This window comes from Siphateles boraxobius, unplaced genomic scaffold (assembly GCF_051911475.1).
Source record: "Siphateles boraxobius isolate OS27281-9 unplaced genomic scaffold, OSU_SipBor_1 2, whole genome shotgun sequence".
In the NCBI taxonomy this organism is placed as follows: domain Eukaryota; kingdom Metazoa; phylum Chordata; class Actinopteri; order Cypriniformes; family Leuciscidae; genus Siphateles; species Siphateles boraxobius.
This window is the reverse complement of record NW_027508810.1, coordinates 1,485,797-1,505,664: the sequence shown is the minus strand read 5'-3', so window position 1 is coordinate 1,505,664 and position 19,868 is coordinate 1,485,797. Positions and strand designations below refer to the sequence as shown.

Here is a 19,868-nt window from a genome sequence, read left to right as displayed (position 1 = left end):
TTTGCATGTATACCGTATATATATTTATATTATATATGCCATTTATATAAATATTATATGTATAATTAACAAATTGTTCTTAAACATATACATGCATGAGTGTATTTATATATACAAAATAATTATACACAGTACACACATATATTATGTGAACAAACTTTAATTTTGAATGTGATTGTTGCACAGCTCTACTCTACACCTAATATTATTGTGTTATTTCACTTTGAAGAGACCAACCGAGTGACTCAAAGCAGAATGAGAAAATTGTCATTATAGATGTACAACTGGAAGAGAAACCAATCAAAAGAAATACAATGCAACGAGCGATCAAGGCACTTTTAATGGCAGAAATCATGACCTGAGGCAAGACAAGAGCAAACACTCTCCGCATTTAAGACACGTTCATTCACCCTGAGGTTTCCTCATCTCACACTCAACTCGCTCAGAAGCCTCTGAATCACTTGGATTCGACTTTGGACACTTGATATGCACATGTATGAGGTAGAATTGAAAACAACTTGCTTGCCTTTGAGTTTTCCAAATCTACGCATTTTTACCCAACCAAATTCAATATAAAACTGTACATTTGATTAGCAATAAAACCTCATTCGCTAGTGAGTTTAACCTCCGCGTTCACACACGTAACCCACACCAAGTTACTCTAGACTAGACCAATCAGAGAGAGACATCCAATGAAGTGAACAAACTGTCATTAAAAACTTTAAAATGTAATCCTTAATATATATAAAAAAGCAAGAAGGCACATACAGGGTCAAGCAGAACTTTACCAACTCAATCACTCATTTTAAACATTAAGGCACTTTGCGCATTAATATTCCCACCGCTCCTCCACAGGTCCTCATTTAGCCAAACAGGAAGCTGCACAAAAACAAAAGGCATTTATGTTAGAAAGAAAATAAGTCAAATACATTTCTAAATTACAAATCGTATTATAAACACTACAGTTCAAAAGTTTGGGGTCGGTAAGATTTTTTTCCAGCATTCTTTGATGAATAGAAAGTTCAAAAGAACAACATTTATTGAAATATATTTTTTTAGCATTAGAATTGTCTTTAGCTGTACTTCACCGCTGGCAAAATGGGCATTCAGAAAAAGGTATTTTTTACTTATTTTTTAAATTGGTGCTACCTGACTAGAGAACCAGAAAAAAAGGCTGTTGTCTTGCCTTTTGTCAAATAGTTAGGAAACAAGGGTTACACTTTAATTTAAGGTGTCATTGTTACAGTGTAATTATATAAGTACAGAGTAATATTGATTAACTACATGTACTTAATATATAGGGTTAGGGATTGGTTGTGGGTTAGTTGCATGGAATTATGCATAATTTACTTACTATGGTAAGTACATGTAACATATGTAACAAGGACACTGTAAAATAGTGTTATTGAAAACTTCAAAACCCATAATGCACTGGGCATGTTGCCATCCAAGGCCACTCCCACCAGTCTGCTATGGAGTCAAGCCCTGTATCCCAATGATCATACTATCCATCCCAAACAATACGAGAGATTACTATTTATTCCACAGCATAGTATGTTGAAAAGAGTATGCCAGAAGTCCCCGGATGGTCTACTATTTCCGGTAGATTTTCATAGTGTGGATCCATGCTCACTATAACGCCTAATATTGCCCACAATTCATTGCACTTGGAGGAGGATTTGGTTCAGAACTACAAACAAAAAAGTTAATAAACTACAAACATGGCGGATGTGCGCGACCAGCGGTTGAATAGAGAGGTTTAGATAAAGGTTTGATTGACTAATAATCAACATTTAACCTGAGAAAAAATATTTGTAATACTTTAAAAATTTTGTTCATTAGTTAACATTAGTTAACTACCTTAGTTAACATGAACTAAGAATGAACAATACTTCTATGGGGGTAGAATTGTTGCATTATTCCAAATAAATAGATTATGATCCACAAATAAATGTAAAGAGTTTTACAAAGAATTATAAAACTCACAAATAAATAGAATGAGATTTGCAAATAAAAAATATATTTACAAATGTTGTTTGTACCACAAACACAACTCTGCCTGGCATTTATTTGTGAACCGTTTTTTGTGCATTTGTGAATCGGTTTCTGTGCATTTGTAAATCCCCTCATGCATTTGTGGATTTTGAAACACTTCTAGCGTCGACGTGCAGGCAAATCCACAAATAAGTGGACTCCACCCACCCTTTACCTAAGCCAATCAGATAACGGCCACATTGAGCTGACCAATCGTAGCACGTTCTCGCTACAACCAATCACGTTAGGCTTTACAATCAGAGTGGTCTTGCCCTGAAATAACTTTGCTCATGTATCAATCTGTGTATCAAGCCAAGACACATTTTTTGAGCCTTTGAAAATGCCAGAGAAACAGCGCTTATGTTATGGGAACAACGCGTTATGGAAGCGTCACGTTATTCATGATAAAACAGAAAAGCATCAATACGTTGCTGAATAATGAATAACTGGATTCAACCTCGTGATAAATACGGGAGTTTGTGTAATATTGGGGAAATTACTGTCACAACAGCTTTTCCCACTTCTTCATTCAAGTTTTAAACAGCAGGTCCGTGGATCTAATGATTAAATATATAACATGCATTTAGTGAAATGCCCAGCAGACAAGCGATTTGAATTTATCCGTTAAAACGCTTGATCACATAAATAATATTTCATAAGAATCAGACTTAATAATATTGTACTGTAAAAGTTACTTACAGCATCCAATATAAATGCAAATATGCATTATCCACTCAAAACCCCATTAGCCTACACACTGTTACATCTTCAATGCTGGTCATTTGGGCTGATATTTTGTCACGGGGTGTTTTAACCACACAAACAGCTAATTTGAATGAAGCTCCCATTACAGTTGCTTTCAGGGGTGTCGATATCTGCTAAATTAATCAGATCCAGTACTCGCCCCGAGTGTAAAGCCTAACGTGATTGGTTGTAGCGAGAACGTGCTACGATTGGTCAGCTCAATGTGGCCGTTATCTGATTGGCTTAGGTAAAGGGTGGGTGGAGTCCACTTATTTGTGGATTTGTCTGCACATCGACGCTAGAAGTGTTTCAAAATCCACAAATGCATGAGGGATTTACAAATGCACAGGAACCGATTCACAAATGCGTGAGAGGGTTTACAAATGCCCAAAAAACGGTTCACAAATAAATGCCAGGCAGAGTTGTGTTTGTGGCATAAACAACATTTGTAAATATATTTTTTATTTGCAAATATCATTCTATTTATTTGTGAGTTTTATAATTCTTTGTGAAACTCTTCACATTTAGTTGTTGGTCTTATAATATATTTATTTGTGAATTTGAAATATTTTTGTGAATCTCTTTACATTTATTTGTGGATCATAATCTATTTATTTGGAATAATGCAACAATTCTACCCCCATATACTTCTGCAGCATTTATTAATCTTAGTTAATATTAATTCCAACATTTACTAATATGTTATTAAAATCAAAGGTTGTATTTGTTAACATTAGTTAATGCCCTGTGACTAACATGTATAAAAAATGAACACCTGTATTTGTATTAACTAACGTTAACAAAGATAAACTAATACAGTAACAAATGTATTGATTATTGTTAGTTCATATTAGTTAATGCATTAACTAATGTTAACTAATGAACCTTATTGTAAAGTGTTACCAACATATTTATTTAATGTTATCTACATTATATTTCATCTGCAACAACATCTCAGCAGGTTTAATGGGTTTCTAAAAAGGTAAATATAGTTTCAGCGCAAACTTAAACTACAATTGTGTATCATTTCATAAAGTTCATCATGTTTTTATTAGTTTGCACGTTTTTTGCATTCGTTAATGACTGAATGATTGCAGGCATTCACCCGGTGTAGGCCGATATAAAGTACAGCAAACTTCAACTCATTCATTTCGTTGTGCTTTTCCTTTGTACATTGCAATGATTTAAAACTGTCTTTTGTTGTCCTTTGTTGAATGTCACTGCAATAAAAAATATTAATTTTTTTAACAAACAAAATATAAATTTACAAAAAAAATACCACAGGTTCCACTTTTACTGTAAAACCAGAAATTCCAGAACAACTGAATGATTTACAGCAACACTTATTTCCAACAGAAGAGCAGATATAGAATATAAATACATTAACCATTACCATTTAATTTATTTATTGCTAAGCTCTTCTGATAGCTAACCTTATGAAGCTTTAAAACTGTGTCATCTCTGAGAAATAACTCCACAACCATGTGCCTGGATGATACACAATGATGATCATTGATACAAATGCATGATCTATTTTGTTGCACAACAAACACTCATTCAACAACATGTTTTAAAAGTCATAAAGTTCTATAAACATGCATGTTCTTAATTGGGCTTCAATTAGAGGCACTTCTGACTTGAACTCTTGAAAAATGAAACATTTAAACTTTGTTGGATCGATGTTAAAACATGACATTCTCCTCATTTTCATCACTTAAGATTTGCATGACAAAAGTTTGGAATCACTATGATTTAAAAAAAAAAGTATACTTTTATAGGCAAGGTCAAGAATGCCTGAAATTGATCACAAATGACAGCAAAGACACTTATAATGCTACAAAAAATAATAATTTTAAATAAATTTTGTTTTTTTGTATTTGCAAATCATAAAAAATCCTGGAAATATATGCTCCACAATGATTTCAACACTTCATTAAGCAACACAACCATTTTCAACCGTGATCTTAATCTGAAATGTTTCTTGAGCAGCAAATCAGTATTAGAATGATTTCTGAAGGCTTGTGTGACACTGAAATCTAGAGTAATGAGCTCTGCAATCACAATGCATTTTTTTTAAACATTAAAAAAACTTTCACATATTTATAATATTTCACAATATTACTGTTTTTCAGATAAATGTAGTCTTGGTAGGCTACCTAGAACCTTACTAATACCAAACCTTTGAACAGTAGTGTATATATTATTATATCAAAGCCAGCACAAGTACACCTTGCAACCAAAACATTAAAAAAAATTGTGTTACATTATTTTGCCAGTATGTATATTTGTAAATATAATTCTTTTAGAACATCAAATTGGTTGCTGCTTATAATCCGTAAAAGAATGTTAAGTGTTTTTTCCTCATTTACAGTAACCTAGTTGTACCAAGTGTAATTTATCCACTTTTGTCCATACAATTTTGTTTAATCCAAATTGTACTTAAGTATTAAAGCAACACATTCATGTTTCTGTGTGGTCTTAAATTATTTGGCTTATTTAAATGAACGAACAATCACACCAGGATATATTTGTAAAAAAAAAAAGTGTTAGCCCACAGATACATTTATGAGGGTTTATTTAATTTATTGCAATCAACAAATGATAACAATTAGTAAAATACAGTTTTAAAGCTTCGCAAGGTGCAATTTATACGACAAGTTGAAGTTTGCTGTACTTTATATCGGCCTACACGAAGTGAATGCCTGCAATCATTCAGTCATTGACGAATGCACAGAACGTGCAAACTAATAAAAACAAACTTTATGAAATGATACACAATTGTAGTTTAAGTTCGCGCTGAAACTATATTTACCTTTTTTGAAACCCATTAAACCTGCTGAGAAACGAGTAGTGAACCTCTGAGTGAACTAAAATGAGCAGTGCGACACGCGCATGCCCGGGAAACTCATTAATATTCATGTTGGCTCCGCCCACTGCTTCTACAGATGCACAACTCACTTTTGCTCCACATTTCACTAGATTTATGGTGCAAAAGGCGCGCGCGAAAATTGTCACTTGAAAGCGAAAAACTGTTTGAGATTCGTAGCAGCAGATTCAAGCAGCTGTAGTTATGTACTTGTGTTTGTGCTAGAAAAATATACAAGATATTTGTGAGAAAATATTCTACAAGTGTGCAACTCTCATTGGGTGAATTCACATACTGATTTGCGGATGAGCAAAATTTCTCCGTGACTTGACATTTTTTGATGCGGGTGTTTAAATGCGTTTTGCACCATATTCACTGCAGCAATTGTAGCAAAAATGTGAGCGCACAAGTTTATTAATTTGTGATTTGTAGAATAGGATTTGTGCACCTGCAATGAGGAATTTGAGAAGGTTTAACTGTTGTTAATTTAGTGTTTGTGGGAGAGAAATAAAAGTCTACAAGTTTGCTAACTCTTATGCTTTAATGCATTTCTCTCTGTGACTTCAAATTTACTGATACTCATGTTGTATTCTCTACAACTACAAATTTCACTGTCACAGGCGTTCAGTAGTTTTGCACCAAAAATACCTTCATAAATTACCACCTTGCTTTAGTAGGAAATACTTCTTAGCAAACTTTTAGACAATGATCTCGACTTTTATTGTTCCCAGTGTAAGAATTCAAAGAGTATAACCCTCTGACGGTCTGTGGGCGGGGATACAGAAATGCGGAACAATCTGTAGTTTTCACGATTTTAGGATTCTGCACCATTTCTGGGTCACTAATGAAATGTAAGTGAACTAGAGACATATAATACTCAAATTATTAAATTATAAACAACAACAACAACTTGCATTACAGTAGCATTTTTTTATTAGTGCTCCCAGACTCTCTTTGCATTGCTATTTCAATCGGATTATTGGACTAATGATGGACTAATGGTCTTACCTGTAAGGATATCCGTGATATTTGGCCCTGAAGACAGACAGCAGCCAACTGAAGAACAGCACCACCAGCCCAATTCCTGCCATACACATGACTGGAGAGAAACATGACACACATTAAACCGGTTCTCACTGTAGTCTATGCAGAACTGGTTGATTGACAGCATACTTTTCCTCTTCCCGACGTCCAGGTCAGAGGTCGCAGCCTCATGAAGCAGAACCATTCCTAGAGTCACCGCAGCATCTGAATCAGGGTTCAGGAAGACGCTCATGACACTGGAGAGATTGACATGAGAGACTATGTGTGCGAATAAAGCCACAGCCAATCAGAACAGAGGATATACATCTGTGTGTAGAGCTACTCTATTGTTCAAACGTTTGGGGTCGGTAAGATTTGTTATTATACTTTTATTCAGCAAGGACATAAATCAAGTGACAGTAAAATAATTTTTATGCTACAAAAGATTTCTATTTCAAATAAATGCTTTTTTATACTTTCCATTCATCAAAGAGTCCTGAAAAACTATCATGTTTTCACAAAAATATGAAACAGCACAACTGTTTTCAACATTGATTATAATCATAAATGTTTCCTGAGCATCAAATCGTCATATTAGAGTGATTTCTGAAGTATCATGTGACACTGCAGACTGGAGTAATGATGCTGAAAATTCCACTTTGATCACAGGAATAAATGACATTTTACTATATATTCACATAGAAATCAGATATTGTAAATTATAATGTTTCACAATATTACTGTTCTTACTTTGGTCACATGAATGCAGCCTTGGTTAGCAGAAGAGACTTCTTTCAAAAACATTAAATCTCAATGATCTTACTAACTGGGTGTGAGCACCAATGAGATTTCAGTGTGGGCGGAGCTTCACGGCACAATGCAACAAAAGAAAACAAGTCACCAACAAATTGTTTGTTGCTTGCCATGTAGCAGACATAGGGCCAGATTTACTAAACAGGGCAAATTAGAGCAAGAGCGCAATCCCATAAAAGTGCCGATGAGAGAGGAAAGCTCTGCAAGTGATCTATTGATGACACACACATTAAAGACGACAGAAACAGCGGATCATTTCCATAATTACCAACGCAATATACCAGTTAGTGTCTGGTTTAAGACATGCTAATTTTGGACGGTAAAAATTCTGCAAACACTAGTAAATTGATGAGTGCAAACATTAGTAAATCATTTTGCATGAATCATTTAAATTCTCTCTTCGCATAAATTTTGTGCCTGAAAGGGAAACATCTCGGTTACGTATGTAACCCTAGTTCCCTGAATAGGGAACGAGACGCTGCATCAAACGCTGTGGGAACGCCCCTGCGTGAGTGCGTCATGAAGCACGTATGGAATCAGTCCAATGGAGAGACGGAACGTCACAGGCGGGTGACGTCATCGACCAAGAAACTATAAAGCACCCCAGAATCACAACCACGTCAGCTTCTGATAGACTGAAGCAAGTCGATCACAGGCATACTGGGAGTATGGCAGGGAGACGCAGCGTCTCGTTCCCTATTCAGGGAACTAGGGTTACATACGTAACCGAGACGTTCCCTTTCAAGGGAACTCGATCAGCGTCAAACACTGTGGGAATGCTAATACCCACGTCGCCATAAAAGCAAGTGTCCGTCCGTGTGAAGTCAGAGCGCACATTCAGACGAAAGCACCTGCGGCCCAGGAGTGGAGCTGAAGTCCAGGTCATAAAACCTAATGAATGTGTGCGGTGAGGACCAGCCTGCCGCATCACAGACATCATGAAGGGAAACTCCTGATAATAGACCTTTAGAAGCAGCCATACTCCTAGTCGAGTGAGCTCATACAGCCAAGGGTGAAGGCTGACCAGCCGACTCGTAAGCAAGTGAGATAGCCTCAACCACCCACTTGCTCATCCTCTGCTTAGATGCAGGACACCCTTTCCTGGGAAAGGAGGAGTCAGAAAAGGAGGAGGACAAAAACCTGCAGAACTATAGGTCTAACAATATTAGTAGGGACCTTAGGAACGTAACCCGGACTAGGGTGGAGAAAAGCCTTAACCATACCAGGCAAAAAAATCCAGGCATAAGGGAGAAACCTAGAGTGCTTGAATGTCTCCAATTCTTTTGAGAGACGAGATAGCAAGAAGAAAGATAGTTTTTAGAGTGATGAACTTCTCAGAAACTTCTTCAATGAGCTTGAAAGGAGCTAGGGAGAGACCCTCTAATACAATGGCCAAATCCCAGGTCGGCACCGTCATGTGTACTGCTGGCCTCGAAGTGCCACAAAGAAAACGTGTTATAAGTGGGTGTCTCCCCAAAGAAACTCCACTTAAAGGGACGTGGTAAGCAGCTAGTGCTGCCACGTACACCTTCAGTGTGGACGGGGATAGCCCTGTGGAGAGGGATAGCCCTGTGGAGAAGTGCTCCTGCACGGACTCCAGCACTGCACCCACCGGGCAGTTAACTGGGTCCAGCTGGTGTTCTTCACACCAGGAAGTGAATAATTTCCACTTCAAGGCATATAACTACCTCGTGGACGGAGCTCTGGGATGGAGGATGGTCTCAACAACCTCAGGTGAGAGACCTGAATTTATGAGCTGGGCCCCCTCAGAGGCCAAGCCCACAGTTTCCACAGTTCTGGGCGGGGGTGAAGGATCATCCCACTCGCCTGAGAGAGTAGGTCCCTCCTGACCGGAAACTCCAGAGGACAGCGGTCGAAGAGGGACACTAGGTCCGCAAACCATACTCGGACCGGCCAGAATGGGGCCACCAGAAGGAGACTGACCTCGTCCCGGCGAACCCTTTCCAGAACTCCTGGGAGCAGAGCAATCGGGGGAAATGCATACAGACGTGACCTCGGCCACGGCTGCACCATAGCGTCCAGCCCCGCCTGAGGGAGAACCACAGATGACAGTGTGATGTCTCCTTGGAAGCAAATAGGTCCATCTCTGCGTGACCGGAACTCTCACACAGGAGCTCCACCACTTTGGGATGGAGTCTCCATTCCCCGGGCCTCAGCCCCTGTCTCGACAGGAAGTCTGCCCCCCGATTTAAATACCCCGAGATATAAAAGAAAGAAGTTTCCCCTGGGTCCATAGGAGGATCTGGCGAGCCAGCTTGTTAAACGGCCGCGAACGCAGACCCCCTTGATGGTTTATATAAGAGACCACCGCTGTGTTGTCGGAACGAACAAGCACATGATGGCCCCTCAGGTCTGGGAGTAAGTGTTTCAGGGCCTGAAACACTGCCAACATTTCTAGACAGTTTATGTGCCACGAGAGATGATGGTCCTGCCACAGACCTTGGGGGCTGGGCAACCACTCATGATCGCCTCTCAACCTGTGAGGGAAGCGTCTGTCGTTAGCGTTACACGACGACAAAGAGCTCCCAGCACCGGTCCTTGGGAGAGGAACAAAGGTTCTTTCCACACGAAGGCAGCGCCACGTGACTTTGATTGTGCGGAGTGGGTTTCCCCTCGGGAAGAACCCCTTGGTTCTGAGCAACAACTGGAACGGTCTCATATACAGCAGGCAGCAAGGTATAACGTTGGATGCTGCTATCAGATCTAACAGTCTCTGAAACTGCTTTACAGTGAGCAACTGGTCTAGCTTCACTTGTTTCACGGCTGAGAGAATCGAAACGATACGAGGAGGAGACAGCATCGTCTGCAGCCTGCATCGTCGTCGAATCCCATATAACATCCAGAAAAGAGGTCCTCTGTGATGAAGATAGCACACTTTTCTTGGCGTTTAGCTTCAACCCAGCTTCTAGATATGAGCAAGGACGACATCTCGATGCCGAACCGTTTGCTGCTCCGATTGAGCTACAATCAACCAATCATCGATGTAATTTAGAATGCGAATGCCCTGGAGGTGCAGTGGAACTAGCGCTGCATTCATGCACTTCGTGAATGTGCGGGGTGATAAAGCTAGACCAAACGGAAGAACCCGATATTGGTACGCTTCGCCCCCGAAAGCGAACCTCAGGAACTTCCTGTGTTGCGGGACGATGGAAATATGAAAGTATGCGTCCTTTAGATCTATCGTGACAAACCAGTCCTCGGACCTGATTTGTGACAGAATCTGTTTGAGAGTGAGCATTTTGAACTTGAGCTTCCATACTGAGCGATTTAACAGGCACAGATCTAAAATTGGACGCAACCCCCCCATCCTTCTTTGGAACAACGAAGTACCGGCTGTAATAACCTGACTCCTGGCTGGGAGGAGGAACCCGTTCTATAGCCTCCTTTTGCAGGAGTGTTTTTACCTCCCGTTTCCATTACCAGAGCCTGCTCGGGGCCCACCACTGTGGGTAGGAGCCTTCTGAATTGAGGTTGACGAGACCTGAACTGAATAGCGTAACTGTTTTCGATCGTTTGCAGGAACCACTGAGATATTTTTGGAAGGCTTTTCCACTCTGCCAGAAAATCTAAGGGTACCAGTCTCTTGAAACTGGCCTCTAGGATATTTTGAGCAGCAAACACAGCGCCCTGTAATGGCGCACTGCCAGGGAACAACTGGTTTGACTACTCTGAGTCCCTCCTCATAGGGAGCGAGCGCCCCTTGGGAAAACTCTCGCTGGGACCGACTACGCCCCGGCATAAAGGCAGGATTGGCAGAATGGGCCCCTGAGGGCACCGAGAGAGAGTGGGCACCGTGTAATGCGGTGAACTCCTTTCTCTCGCTGTGGGGACTACCCTCAGCATCCTGACACTGGTGGTGTCAGGACTTCTTAGACGAAACCACCTTGGCCATAATAACTGTCCTCAGATCAGTTTTGCTCGAAGACTTCGGCTGAGAGCGCCGCGTCGCGCCCAACTCTCTTGGTGGGGGAGTGCAAGACACGACACTCTGCTTTTGCTGCGCCCGATGTGAGGAGGTAGTCAACGGCTGGGACTGCTCCCGCCCAGCAGTCCCTGGGACATGAACTCGGCCGCCGCCTGCCTTTTCTCTGCTTGGAACCTATCAATGACCGCGTTGGCGGAGTCACCGAATAGGCCAGCAGGGGAGAGAAAGGCGTCCAGAAGGAAGGTCTTTTCTTTCTCCTTCATTCCTGAGAGGTTCAGCCAGAGATGTCTCTCTGCGGCCACCAGGGCTGCCATAGAACGGCCCATTGATTTGGCCGACTCCTTGGTGGCACGTAGAGATAAATCTTCTGCCTGACGCAATTCTCAAATTACGTCAGTGCTGACCTCCTCACTCTCGCTCATGTCCTTTAATAGGTCGGCCTGGTATGCCTGCAATATGGACATAGTGTGCAGGCATGCCGTGGCCTGACCTGCCGCCGAATAAGCCTTACCCACCAAAGCCGAAGTGTTTCTTAAAGGCTTGGTTTCTTAATGCCGGTTTTTTGAAAGACAATGCCGATTCAGCAGAGAGATGGCTTGCAAGCGTCTCTTCAGCCTTAGGCACTGCCCCATAACCATAGTGTTTAGCCCCCACAAACTTCGACACCTCAGAGTGGAGGTCTGGAAAAACGGCAAGCACCGGCGTGGAGTTGGCATACGGGAAGGCAGAAAGCGTTCATCAAGCTTACTCTTAGATCTAGACTCCTGCCTAACTGCTGGCCACTCAATGCTTAATTTTGCAACAGCACGAGTATGCACCTGCATCAGCTCCTCACTCTCTGGAGACTGAAGTGACGAGTCTCCAGTATCTCCTGTCTCGATGCGCACAACATCCGCTGAGTGTGCATCCAGACCCTGAACTAAGGCACTGGATCTGACAGGTGAAGGCTGAGATAGGGCGGGGCCCGTCTCAAACCCCTCTGTCAGATGGGGAGCGCGAGGAGCGCGAACCGAACCACTCTCCTCGAAGAGTGATCGGCGGGAGTGGAGGGTTCTTAGTGGAAACCGCTCGCAATGCTCAAAATCAGCCCCCTCAAGAGCCGACTGGGAATGCTGCACTCCCAAACAAACAAAACATAGTTGGTGTGTATTCCCACCCATGAGATATCGAGTGCAAGGAGGAACACACTTTCTATATAGTTGTTCGCTCGCCATAATATAGATCGTCTCTTTTTTTTTGTGTGTGTGTGAAAAAACTCCTGCCTAGTGAAACTAAGGACAGACAAAAAACACTTTAGGACAATAATTCACACAGAGCGCTTGCTGAAGGCACAGAAGCTAACGCGGTTATGATTCTGGGGTGCTTTATAGTTTCCTGGTCGATGACGTCAACCGCCTATGACGTTCCGTCTCTCCATTGGACTGATTCCGTACGTGCTTCATGACGCACTCACGCAGGGTGTTCCCAAAGCGTTTGACGCAGCTCGAGTTCCCTTGAAAGGGAACTCCTACAAATGCATATGCAATAACATCAGCTGCAAAAATAACTCTGTCCACACATGTTCAGCGCTAATTTTACACTGCGTGTCTTTAGTACATCCTGACAGTATTTTCTAAATGCCAAAAGAGGGTTTTTGCTGGCACAGTGTAACTGATCTGAGCGCAGTGGCTGTGAAGGATACTGAAGAGAAGAACGATGTGAGTCTCTGCCACAAACTGAGCCTGACTGCTGCCGTGGATGTAACTCTGAAATCAAAGAGAGACACATTACCGTGGATTATCATTTGACATAAAACCCTGTAGATGTGAGAACTTAATGGGATAGTTTGTGACCTGAGGGGGCTGTGATGTTATCAATCATAACTGTGGATGTTTACTGACAAGCACCAGAAACAAGCCTTTCTGACTGAGGGTGGAAAAATGTCAAGTTTTGCCAATATAGAACCGCTTTTTATTCAATAACTTTAATATCAAAAGTAAATCTCAAGGAACATTAAGAAGATTTATTGCTTTCAGTTTATGGATGTTAGCTTTATTCAAGACAAAATAAACTTTTCTCAAATGGACAAATTTAAGAGTTACAGTCTTTCTCATCCAGGAAACTGGAGCAAAAATACTGAGGACTCAACTTTTGTCCAATCAAATGCTCTCTAGAATGATTTAAAACGGGTGACAAACTTTCAATATGACACGCATCAACACAGCAAAGAAAACTGGGATTGTCAAGCCATTTCATGGTGTCTTTAAAATATAAAACCAAACGTGAGGTAAAGAGTGTAACCAACCACTTGGCCAGTGTTCGGGTTCTTGTGAGCGTATGGAGGTCCTCGGATGTGGTTCCACATTTGACCCGATGTCATGATCAAAACAAAACACTGGAGAGAGAGAGAGAGGTTGTTCATGTTTAGTGAATTTTTACTTTTTTTTTTTTTTTACAACAATACAATAGAACACACACAAAAAAAAAACCAATACCAAAAAACAGGAGAAAAAAAGTGGGGAGAAAAAATGCTGCCAATCACAATCAATGTAATCTATAGTTTTCACATTCAAAAATAGAGAAATGAATACCTAAATTGTAATGTATTTAATGACATCTAGTATATAGCAGGTATCAACAATTTCAATGACAATGTCTAAATAGGGTTTTCACAGACATCAAGACAATACTCACTCCTCTACCCCCCAAAAAAGTCTATAATAATTATTATTATAAAGGGAACATTTCAAATTAGACTTGTGCTTTTTCTTGCTACAGTGGCCATTTTTCCATTGCCATGTGTTCTAATAGTAAATTTAACCTAATTGTTTAGTTTTCCAGTGTTGAAGATTAGTTTTCTAAGCAAATAGTAGAACAATATTAAACTAATTTTACACAGTGAGGTGTGGCATCAATCTCTGAAGATCTCCCAATAAACGCTAATGATACTTTAATCTTAATAATAATGAACAATTTCTCTGAAACTTGCGACCACAATTTTTTAATGCTGGTACAATGCCATTACGAATGGAGGTACGAGTCTTGACTATTAAGATTACATTGAACTACTAGTTGGATGAACATTAGAAGGCATGTTGAAAGATACAGTATAATTTACTGAAATGAATCCTGTCTCATGTCATCGCTCAATCAGTGTTTCAACGGGGAAAGATGTCAATAAAACAGCTTGTAGGCTAAACTTAACATTACATTTACCTCAAGAAAGCTATTTAATGTCCATGAACTCATTAGTTAGCTAGGAAAAATAACCCTAGAAAGGAGCATTTTGCTAAATATAGGCACAGTATTACATACTAATTATATTGTTACTGAACCTGTGAGTGATGTCTTCAATAGCCTATTTAATGTAAGTTTGAATAAATCTGTCATGAAAACAAGTTATTACAGTTTATTGTCATTTAAATGTTTACATTTCACCAATAAGCTGAAGTATGAAAAATGTGCAATTTAAATGTTTGTACAACTCCGTTGTCTATCAAATAAGTTAGATTAATTAATGAGTTATTTTAGTTTTTTTGGCCAAGTGCATCCTGAATTTTCGGTCTCGACTCTGAATTTTGGTTTCGCTGCATCCCTGTAATGAAACGTAAAGGTCAAGGTCCCACCAGTGCAGAGAAAGCCCAGACGTTCTTGTTGAACAGGAACTCCAGGTTGTTTCTGCGCAAGTAAGCCAGACTGCCGATGAACGCCAGCAGCAGACCCAGCATCAGCGGCCCGGCGTAGCTCGGAGGCCTGATCACCCGGATCTGAAGGACACACACCAGCCTGTCAAACACTGACGTGACTCTTCTGTGTGTGTGTGTGTGTGTGTGCTGGAGTCTTACGTGGACGTCTGTGCGGTCCGCCACCCATCGGGCCAGTTGCTCCGCGGCAAAGCCTCGCACCTGCAGCTCGTACGTGTCCGCGCGCTTGGGCTTCCCTTTGGCCGGGAAGTTGATGAATGTCGGAGCCGAGTTCATGTTCAGCTGAAGAGGACATCAACAGAATGACGTTACTATTACAAGAATTTTCATTCTTCATGTCAACATGAATCAAAATTTACCCTATTTGTTTTCTTATTACACATTACTGGTCTTATTGATGTAATATCTTGCTTTCCCTCTAAAACAACTTTACTTTTACAATGACATCACCTAGTCCTTGCGAGCAAATGGTTAATGTTAACCAACCGGCGTATTATAGCTATAGTCATCGCATTTAGGTCTGGCTCTATTCAGATATCTATATTATGCACAATAAATTTCCAATATAAAATCCAATATAAAGTCCAATATAAAGTCCTACCAGAAACTTTTTTTTTCACTTGGAGATAAAGAACTGTTGAAATGTCTTAGGCACGTTAGTATTTTCTCCCCAAAAATGATTTTGAGCCAGTTATTTATATTATTTGCTGTAGATTGTCAGTAGGAAATATCAGTTTACATTTCCAAACATTCCTTTTCCATCAAAGGGTAAATAAACACTAAAACAACAATTAATGATCTGTAGGAATGGAGCATCATAAATGCTGTTCATTGATTCCAGTAAATTGTTTGACATTTGGGTTTAAAGTGTTTTAATTCTACAATATATGGTGTAAAAACGTCTGAGTGCTGCCCTCTTCAGGTTGAACGGTGGCTACTGCAGTTGAATTTTCCTATTGGATGTTTGCAGTGGTACGTGACGTAGCGGTTCCAGGTGACGTAGGCAGTTTCCATACAGAGAGATGCGTCTCAGGTGCACGCCCCCCCTCCGCTGGGCTCTTTTCCAGCATTTTTCAAATATTGCCAGTGGGTGGAGTCAGGCTCTGACCAGGGGTTTAGTTACCCTTTAAAGGTCCCATATTGTCAAAAGGCTCATTAATATTAATTAGACAGGCCAAAATCGACCTGTTCTTGGCAGAGCTCCTGAGAAAGGAGCTGCAATAATATATTGAGATGGTTTTTGGTACACATACCGCAAATACATATTCTTAAGGACATTAAAACCTAAAATAAAACTTCAGAAAGTTGTACATATGGGACCTTTAATTGTAATAATCCAGTGAGATTTTTGTATGCAGGAGTCTGACGGTATCTTATCTCATCGAGTTTGTCCGTCTGTGATTACATGAAGAAACAGAAAAAAAACTGAGACTAAATCCAGAAGAACTACGGCAACGTCTCCAAGACTCTTGAGGAAACTTTCCTGCAAAGCTCGTGTAAAAATGATTTAAAGAGAGGATTCTATCAAAAATAATGTCATAAATAGATTTTATCTATCATTTAACTTCTATTAACTAAATCAAATCAATATTTGGAGAGCACCCTTTGCTTTAAAACAGCTTGTGTCCAGGTACACTTGCACACAGTTTTTCAGGTAGCTTTGCAGGAAGCTTTCTTCATAAGATGTTGCCACATTTCTTCTGGATTTAGTCTCAGTTTTTTCTGTTTCTTCATGTAAACACAGGTGATGATGATGAGATCAGATACCTGCTGTTGTCAGACTCCTGCTTACAAAAATCTCACTGGATTATTACAATTACTGGCAACAGGAATGTTTGGAAATGTAAACTTATATTTCCTACTGACACACTTCAGCAAAATATATAAATAACTGTCTTAAAACCATTTCTTAGGGGCAAAAATACAAACGTGCCTAAGACATTTGCACAGTACTGTATATCACATACTGAAAATGCCACTTTATGTAACCCTGTAGAAGAGTAAGGTATGAGGTGGAGAACAAAGATAAAATAAATTCAGGATGGTTACCATCTGGAAAACATCTGAGCCTTCATCAAAATCCACCATTGCAAAGAAAATCCGGTTAGTAAATGCACTCGAATAACGCCAAGAGTTCGCGAGGATCTGGTATTCTTCATCTGCCTGTCTGAAAACGAAAGAAAAAAAACAACACAAAAAATTACTTAATTTCCATACAGAAATATCAAGTTTGTTTAATGCAATTAATTTAGTGCACAGGTTTTGAATGTGAAGCTTTTTTGTGCAACAACAACAAATGGAAATGCAAAAAGAAAGATTAACTTTGCTTTTCGAATGCTCGCCTCATCTGCCATTGGTTGGAAAAACACTGGTTGAGTAAATTACCGTCTCAAATGACACTTACACTCAGTGTTAACACTCAGCAGTGTTGTGTTAGGATTATTTATATAGAATTTATTAAATTTACAATTAGTTTTTATTTTTATATTTCTCAGTTTTTTAATGTTAGTAATTTTTTATGTGCTTCTGTCATTTTTTATAGTTCCATTATTATTATATATTAAAGCGGATAAATAATGGATTATATCCTTCAGTTAAGACACTTTAGATGTGCACTGTTCACCATGATGGAATAAGAGTCTTATCTAGACAAATCATCAGTCATTTTCTAAAAAAAACAACATTTATTTACTTATTAACCACAAATGCTCATCTCGCACTAGCTCTGCGATGTGCCACACATACGTAATCATGTTGAAAAGACCCACCGACCCAGTGTTTACACAGCAAACGTGCAAAGACTAAGTCGAACGCCCTTTACAAAAAATAAATAAAATAAAATAAAAGGTAAAACAACGATGTCGGACGATTTTGAAATTGGAGGAGAAAATTAAATATTATTCGCCCTACCCAACATTTCTCTTACCATCTGACCTTTCCAACGTGATTGCGTAATGCGCGAAGTCGTGGACATGCAAGACAAGCATTTGTTGTTAAAAAGTATATAAATGTTATATTTTTGTTTAGAAAATGACCGATGGTTTGGTTAGATAAGACTCTTATTCCTCGGCTGAGATCGTGTGGAGACTTTGAAGCTGCACTGAAACTGCAATCTGGACCTTCAACCTGTTGGTTCCCTTTGAAGTCACTATATGGAGAAGAATGTTTTCCTCAAAAACCTTAATTCCTTTTTGACTGAAAAAAGAAAGACATGAACATCTTGGATGACAAGAGGGTGAGTAAATTTAAATGTGAACTAATCCTTTAAGTTTAATTTCTTTGTCTAATTCTATTTTATTACAGCTTTATTTAACCGAACACTTATTTGTAATAGTGTGTTAGTAAAGAATAACAGCACTACTGCTCTCTCTCACACACACACACACACACACACACACACACACTTACTTGCAGACGGCACACTGTCTCTGAGTCTGCAGTGCCGTGAACATGATGACGACGGAGTAGTTGCGTGGAGGAGCTCGGATCAGCCTCCTGAACTTCTCTCCGTTCAGTCGAATCACAGCACGCTTACTGGTCCACTCCATCATCTGACTGACCTTCTCTGACAGCAGGGTCTGCAGGGGCACACACACACACACACACACACACACACACACACACACACACACACACACACACACACACACACACACACACACACACACACACACACGCCATTAACTCACAGTACACTCGACACAGGTTTAGTCCACACTGAGTAACTCATGTTCTTTGTCTTTCTCACACACATACACACGTGTATATATATATGAAGACTTAAGTCCGTCAAAAGCTTTTGTTTAATATTAACATTTTTATAAGGCTCCTCTGTATAGGTTTCTACCAAAGTACGGCACTTCTGAATGGGCTGAGGCTGGGATTTAGTGAGTTTGAAGTGAAAGTATTTGATGAATGTATACTATGTGCGGAGAGCATTCACTCAATATTATCATCTCATTTTTGAGGTGGCTTTTACATCGGAGGTCTTCACACACACACACACACACACACACACACACACACACACACACACACACACACATATATATATATTTCAGCCACTCAATCTTTCACAGGAGAACATCCAGCACAGGTTTATTGTCTTGCATGAACAACACAAGCAGAAGTGTAGTTCAGTCAGGTCAGGTCACAGGCTGCAGTGACATCAGGAAGCTTAGCTTACTTTGCATACAGGCCAAGTGTGCCAGCAGATAATACATTGAATTAACCGAGAGCAATAATTCATTCGATGTGATTTACCGATGGATCACATGACAGTGTTCTCACAAAAGTGAACATTAATGTGCCATTTAACGTGCTGATGTTGAGACAGAGAGAATCTGTCAGAACCTTTGAGAAACATGTCAGCTCAGTGCATGTGAGGGGTTAAAAAACACTTAATAACAAGCCATTAGGATCCACTGACCTCTTTCTTTTTCTGCCCATCTGATGGCGTGCCGTGTAAACTAACAGCGAGAAAAACAACTATCAAAAGTTTATAAAACATTTCTGAAGCTGCCACTGCGGCCACAACCGTTCTGCTGGAAGCAACTCCTGTCCGCTTCCTATTGGCTGAGCTCAGCGGAAGAGGAAGCATTTAAAAATAAAAGTCTCAAGCGACAAAAAATTAAAGCTCGAAAATGCGCCAGAATTTTCGAAATAAAAGCCTCAAGCTGCCGGTGACTCTTTCATTAAAAACATCAATTAAAATAAAAGTAAAAAAAATCTGATCGTTCGCATATATGTAGAACGGGGT

The 19,868-nt window shown here is 40.0% G+C and overlaps 1 protein-coding gene across 1 annotated transcript; it reads right to left on the bottom strand.

Annotated features, from left to right (window-relative positions):
- Positions 1-321: 321 nt before the first annotated feature.
- Positions 322-19,724, bottom strand: magt1 (magnesium transporter 1). Its single transcript, XM_077235653.1, has 10 exons — positions 19,539-19,724; positions 18,518-18,687; positions 17,159-17,276; positions 15,251-15,391; positions 15,032-15,172; positions 13,711-13,800; positions 13,108-13,171; positions 6,818-6,892; positions 6,653-6,743; positions 322-879 (listed from the first exon to the last, which is right to left on the bottom strand). The coding sequence occupies exons 1-10, from the start codon at positions 19,707-19,709 to the stop codon at positions 864-866; spliced, it is 1,077 nt and encodes a 358-aa protein (XP_077091768.1). The 5' UTR covers positions 19,710-19,724; the 3' UTR covers positions 322-863.
- Between the last annotated feature and the right edge of the window lie 144 nt (positions 19,725-19,868).